This window comes from Mycetomoellerius zeteki, unplaced genomic scaffold (assembly GCF_001594055.1).
Source record: "Mycetomoellerius zeteki isolate Tzet28-1 unplaced genomic scaffold, Tzet1.0 scaffold316, whole genome shotgun sequence".
Lineage (NCBI taxonomy): Eukaryota > Metazoa > Arthropoda > Insecta > Hymenoptera > Formicidae > Mycetomoellerius > Mycetomoellerius zeteki.
Window position 1 is genome coordinate 665,725 of NW_017257301.1, and position 6,869 is coordinate 672,593.

A 6,869-nucleotide genomic window follows, 5' to 3' on the forward strand; every position below is an offset into this window, starting at 1 on the left:
AAATGTTACTTTTAATAATCATATAATATTATTAGGAGTGGACATATAACCATCCATTAATATTTCAGGAATATTATTTAATATTATATAATTTTAGTAAAATATTATTAAAATGTTATATTTAATATTCTGAGAATATGCATAAAATATTATTTAATATTAAATAATATTATGCGCTTATAGGGTCGGTCAGCAAACTGCATTCCGAAACTCATGGAAAAAAAGTGTTGCAACCTTTCAGTGACCAGCTGTACATACACAGAAGATCGATCTCGGGTCTTAAGAATCGATTCGTCGATTTAATCGGAGCTTAAGAATCGATCTAAAAATTCGAGAATCGAAGGTAAGAGAATCGATTTTCTAAAAAATCGATCTTGAATCGAACATCCCTAGACTGGAGTACATTTGAGGTTATGTCAAATGTGCATATATAACGTCGTGGGACACATTAAATTTTTTCTAAGATTCGGGATAATTACAGTCAAACGTGCTTTGTTCTGAAAGAGAAAAAAAGCAACGCAATGTCTTTACGCTCATGTAAGATTTTATACGTTGACTTTTAATTTGTTAATATTAGTTCGATCAATAATACAGAATACTCTACATACACTTGTAATATCTGTAACCTTGTTCTTTCTTTTGTAAATTTTGTTTATGTGATTATAATTCTGTGCAATTAATGACAGCGGAAATAAGTTAATCTGCAAGATGACATTTGTCATCACGAATAACAGTTGTCAAATTCAAATTGATTTAATCGATTAACTTATTAAGTGATATCCATAGTACTTTATTAGTGTGATTACAGAATTATTAATTTGTTGCTGTGTGGCACATAAGAAGAAAGATTAGATTAAGGACAACGAATTGAATGAATTGTACAATCAGAAATTTGGCTAAAGAATTCTGTTGATTCAGTTAATCAAAGAGTAATTTTTAACTTGAGTTTGGTCGGAGGTATTCTAAAGAGACACAAAGATTTAACAAATGTTCTGATTGCAGATTCGCTTTTAAGGGGAATATATAAAACATATGGTAGAAAATTCGGTACAGCTATTCAGGTGAAGGACGAGCAAGCAACTCAAGCATGTTTGTTTCGCACAACGGAGAACAATCCAGTTAATCATAATACAGATCACATTGCTAGACTTTACACAGTGTCAAAAGATGTTCAGCAACAACTCTTTCAATATGGTGGCTTGCCTCGTTTATTTATGAAGCAAGTCACCACTTTTCAAGAATGTGGGATATTGATTAGGCAACCTGCGATCGAAGTTATGTCTTATCTCAGTCAAACCGACCATACAAGACCTGTCAATAAATATGTGTTATGTATCCTTTTGGAAATAGAAGTTATTTGTTTTATATTGCAAGATTATAGAATCGGTCTGTTTTTTCTATACTTTGTTTTTCTGTCACCAGTAAACTGTTTTCATAGTTATATTTTATGTTAAAAAAGAGCATTAACATTATACAACAATTAATATAAGGAAGTCCTTACATATTAAATAGATGGAAAATTTGGAACCGGAAAAAGTATTATATTGAGTCACATATTGCATTATGCTTGTATGCAGAATTATTTGCTTGTACATATACATTGGGGTATGTTGTTTTTTATGTAAATGATTTACGATTTTATCTCATTAAACTGTACTAAATGCCATTTGTTTCTCAGGTCCGCTATGGTTCAAGTATATGAAGGAAGTTGCAACTTCGATACTCTCTCCAGGATGCATGGATCTGCCTATCGACGCTGGGATTTGGTTGAAACAGTTCAAAACTCAAAACTCAGAGTTACTTTCACAATTAGATGTATGTATCTCCTGAAATATCATTTTGCCGGCTATATCTAACATACGCTTGTTTTACAGCTCAAAGTAACCAAGGAATATATTTGGAATCAACGCGAAACTACTTCCCAAGGTACTCCCATCTTAGAACTTATCGACTTTGGCATACATCGCATGAAGTACGCTTGTGGCGTGGTGGACGCGTTGATAAAAGACATAAAGCTCGCCAGTACTGCAGGGAAGTGCAAGACAATGGTCATGATAGACGGATTCAATGCATTTACATCGAATCACACGCGTATCTTCGACGATAACAAGATGATGGTTCTGCCCAAACAAGTGTCGCTGGCGTTGCCGTTTTGGGATATAACAAAAGATGATTGGTGTAATGGTGCAATTGTACTATCAGTAGACGAAAAGGCAAATAAGGTACATTTATATTGCGTAATTAGACATTCTCTCTCTCTCTCTCTCTCTCTCTCTCTCTCTCTCTCTCTCTCTCTCCTTTATCCGAATAAAATTCAATTTAATAGATAGTTGGATTTGCGAAAAAGGAAGCATTATTGTTTCATATTTAAATTAAAATTCAGGAAAATCTTTAGCATTAAACGAATAAATGCATGATAATACAAGAAAAAATCTTTTATTTTTAGGAAAAACGAGACTCCTATCTTCCCAGATATTTGCTTGGCAAAGAAGGCTTCGAGCATCTAGATCCTTTTGTTCCTATTGCAGTTGATGACTACAACACCACGGAATTTGACAGCATGATAGAATATTATAAGGATCGCAAATGGATCAGGAACATAACACCTAGCGGTCAAAGAGAATTAGAATTAATTACTAATAAAAATCCGCTGGTCTTAATGGACCAATGTAAATTCTTATAAAAGTAATTGAACATTGAAATATTTATATAATAAAAATTTTAAAGCTTTTAGCATTTCGGTTTTTATAAATATTACTTTCAACTCTAAAAAAAGTTGATTTTTTTTTAATTAATAGATTTAAATTTAAAATAAAAAAAACATTTACCTTTAATATCATGGTTACTTTATTAAAATAAAACATAATAGTACATAATATTCCAGTCACCAAAGATATTTTAGTTTTTTATGTTAAAGGTATATTAATATACTAAGAATATAGGTATAACATACATTGCATAAACGAATATTGTAGTACATTTTTTGAAATAATAGCGTAGTACATATGTGTAACATAAATTTAGTAACAATACAAGTAACATTTTGGACGAAAGAGTCATTAAGCGCAATTGTCTCTGGACCGGGAATTGAATTCGGATTTTTCATTTTCCAGGCGATTAACAATACAGATGCGATATCGAGATAATCTATTAAAAATAAGTTTTCAGCGTTGTGTACTACTCAAATTTTTAAAAACAATCATAGTGTATGCAGAATAAATTCAACAACATAAAAAATAGATGTTATATAATGAATAATAATTACGAACTGTCGTACCATGGAAAGCATAGACTATGTTAACTGTTATTTTTGTCATTAATTATATGTAAACTATCGTTAACTAAAATTTTAGCCCCATCCCTCCTAATAACGGCGTACCGGATGTATTACATCCAGCGCCTTGTCGATGTCACCATTTTGTGCAACTAATAGATGGGTAAGCCATGAACCCTCGTTGGTGAATCCCATTGCCATCATCGCTTCTATGGCGTGCTGAATCTTGGGATTTGGATGAAACAATTCGTGTCTTATTTCTTCAGATAAGGATGGGTAGATTTTCGGATTTGACGATGATTTTTCCGGTTCTGCCACAGGTGCTGTCGGCGCGGATGGTGTAGTCTGTAAGATAAGGTATTCTGAACATGTGATACATACATTTGCGCAATAAAGAGAATTTAGAATTTGTAAAGTAACCATTAATACTAGACACATAATAATTGCACTCATTAAATTGAATAAATTGAAAAACCAATGCTATTAGAATTAGGAGCGATTTTTAGTGTTAATAAAGCAAGTGATTTGTAAGTTTTTTATCAGTTTTTCAAATTCTGAACTATTTTTTGTAATATATATATATGTTAAATTATCACACATTTATTAATTATATCTTAATATTCTAATATTATGTAATTGTATCTAGAATATTTATGATTATATATATTTTAAATATCCTTATAACTTTTAATTATATTTCAGTAACTGTATGTTCTAATCACTTACTGTTTATTTTGCATATGGTATGCGAAATATACCTGCTTAGGCAAAGTTCCATTCGAGGAAGAAGTGGAAGAAGTGGAAGAAGTGCGGCTGATAATGGGGCTTTCACGTTGTATCATCGTCCATTCCTCGGCTTCAGCTGCTTGTTCAGCAGAGATTGCTGTTGTTGATGTAGTTGGAGGTGCTGTTGCAGCTGTTGCTGAATCCTTTTGTGCATTATCCAAAGGAGCAGCTGCGGTACTTACTGGATCGTCACGTAGTTTCTTTCCTTCACCAGGGAACTTCTTGACGGAGTCCTTTGAAAATGTAGATGCACGGGCCTCAGGCTTTTGTGTGTTAGTCTTCTGAGTGCTGTCTGCAGATTTTTTATTAGAGGAGTCATTGTCAGCCATCACGGTGACGTTGATGCCGAGTGGATCTAGAAATTGTGAAATGTTGGAAATGTTGTCCTCGACGATCTTTAGCAGCTGCGAAAAGGAGTGCCTGGTTGCTTCTTGCTGCGAGTCTTCTGTTGCCTCAGTTGCAGCCTCAGCAGATGGTTCCCTGTACTGCTCCTTACTCCGCTTCCGCTCGTGATTATCGTCTGACGGACCAGCACAAATGTCTATTATAAAATTCTCCAATGAGTTTATAATAGATGGATCAATAAGATCAAATTTACCATCTGCGTTGAACACTGGACAGCTGCTTCTCTTGTTCTTGTTCTTATGAGGGCACTTGCGCTCATTTTCTTTGCAGTGATGCGCCGCCTTTTTCACGAACTTGCGTACATGATAAGCAAGACGACGGCCGTGATAGCTTGACCACTCGATTGGTTGAGTCATACGGACCATGTAATGCTCTGCATGATTGCCGAGCGTCATGCAGTCAGTGCATAAGTCATAATCTGGACATTGCATGCATTTGAAACGAAAACCACATATATCCTTATCACACACATCACATATTACGCCAAGATGTTGTATTTTTTCTATCTTTGACATGTCTATTGTTTCTCGCTCTGATTGCGGCAGGATATACAGCTTACAGATCATATTCTTAGCCATCTCATGCAATGCGATCTCCAATTCCTCGTCGGTGGATATGGTAATAGTTTCATTTTCATCATCTATTAATATAAAGGATAAGTGGAATAGTTGCAATTAGTATACCAGATGCTTTTGTGCTACATTCATATAGAATGCTTTCCATTTGATTCTACGAGTTAACATATGTGTTGTTTTATTTTTGTTATTCTTTAAATGGCAAGAAGAATAAAATGTGTCACTAAATGGAAAGCACTCGGTGTACAAAACCTTTGATAAACAACATCATTATTGACGTCAGCGAGCCTCGCTGTTGAATTCCTCGACAAGACGAGAAAAAAAAAAAGAGAAACAACAAAGAACTTACCTTTCCAAGTGACATTGAATCTCTTGCCTCGTAGATCTGGAAAGATGTTCTGCAGCTTCTCGCGCAGATACACGAAATTCGTCGCGACATCGGCGTCAATGCCGAATCTGCGCACTTCCGTGCAGGTCCACGGATCCTCGTTCACCAGGTACACCTTGAAACTCAGCTTGTTCGTCGTCATGTCCATTTCACGAATGTTAAATCGTCAAAGTGTAAAGAAACGTTCTAGCGGGAGACGTCCGAAATATCGATATGCTATCGCTTTTCTTCCTCTTGTTCAACCAACTCCGTCAAAATTTGCACATCACTTGTGGAGGAGACGCCGCGACCGATTGCTTTTATATGCGATCGATAACTCTCGTAATATACGCCAATACGCGTCTAGATGTCGTAAGCGTCTTCCGATGACTCCTCGGAACGCTGTAGAATCGCTATTCTCGATTCTTCCATCATCATTCTATTTATTTCTATACTGTTTCTTTCGTTTTTTTTTTTATTGATTTCATGACAAGATTCGAATATGTCCGAGGAAAAGGGTTTTGCTCAGAAACATGATGATTTCAGGACGGGAAAAAGTCTTTTTGTTCAACGAATTCGAACGGCGGAAATTGGTCGGCGTGCCGCCATTTCTAAGTGAGTCTGCCTATTTTGACAGATGGTAACACGTGATCGTATTGTAACGATGATTCACGATGGACGTGAGAGCGTCATTTCGTTATGCTACAAAATTGCATCATGGAGCATAATAATTTTGACGTGTTTTTTTTAAATTATATAAACTAGTTGTAGCATTAAAATTGAATATTTTACTGAATTATTATTTAAGACAGGTTGTTTAAGGATATGTCCCCCTTGATTTGAGAATATGTAAAATAATTGAATCGATTAGATTTAATTAATAGATTAATGAGAATTAATAGAGATTTGAGTGTTACTGATTTTCGATAATCTCTGGTTTTACATAAAAAATGATTATAATGAAAGACGTATATAATAATTTGATTAATATAATTTTTAAGTGTTTGTGCTTTAAATTTTGGTTTACATTTTACAATTCATATTTCATTTATTCTATATTTATTATTTAATAATTTAATTTATGTTAATATATATTTTTGCTAGAATGTCTTATGATCTTATTGTGATTTTGTATTCCATCTAGGTACGCATATAGGTCTTATTTTTTAACTCTAATATCTCTTTTTATATTTCGTAATATTTATTCGTTTCTTAATTGTTTCTGATATCAGTTTATTTTTATCACATTTTTTTTTTTTTTTTATTATATGTCATATCCCTATAAGCGCATAATATTATTTAATATTAAATAATATTTTAGGCATATTCTCAGAATATTAAATATAACATTTTAATAATATTTTACTAAAATTATATAATATTAAATAATATTCCTGAAATATTAATGGATGGTTATATGTCCACTCCTAATAATATTATATGATTATTAAAAGTAACATTT

The 6,869-nt window shown here is 33.5% G+C and overlaps 2 protein-coding genes across 4 annotated transcripts; one reads left to right on the top strand and one right to left on the bottom strand.

The window, feature by feature from the left end:
* Nucleotides 1-407: 407 nt before the first annotated feature.
* Nucleotides 408-2,683, top strand: mRpS29 (mitochondrial ribosomal protein S29). The gene is made up of 6 exons (XM_018451654.1): nucleotides 408-537; nucleotides 1,003-1,332; nucleotides 1,513-1,605; nucleotides 1,679-1,815; nucleotides 1,875-2,222; nucleotides 2,447-2,683. The coding sequence occupies exons 1-6, from the start codon at nucleotides 522-524 to the stop codon at nucleotides 2,681-2,683; spliced, it is 1,161 nt and encodes a 386-aa protein (XP_018307156.1). The 5' UTR covers nucleotides 408-521.
* Nucleotides 2,684-3,080: 397 nt separating this feature from the next.
* ref(2)P (refractory to sigma P) lies at nucleotides 3,081-5,752 on the bottom strand. Of its 3 annotated transcripts, none has more exons than XM_018451719.1 (4): nucleotides 5,390-5,751; nucleotides 4,659-5,105; nucleotides 4,033-4,580; nucleotides 3,081-3,619 (listed from the first exon to the last, which is right to left on the bottom strand). In XM_018451719.1, the coding sequence occupies exons 1-4, from the start codon at nucleotides 5,574-5,576 to the stop codon at nucleotides 3,365-3,367; spliced, it is 1,437 nt and encodes a 478-aa protein (XP_018307221.1). In that variant the 5' UTR covers nucleotides 5,577-5,751; the 3' UTR covers nucleotides 3,081-3,364. The 3 variants fall into 3 exon arrangements, with proteins under 3 accessions (XP_018307221.1, XP_018307220.1, XP_018307219.1); XM_018451718.1 differs by having other exon boundaries at nucleotides 4,033-4,601; XM_018451717.1 differs by having other exon boundaries at nucleotides 4,033-5,105; nucleotides 5,390-5,752.
* Between the last annotated feature and the right edge of the window lie 1,117 nt (nucleotides 5,753-6,869).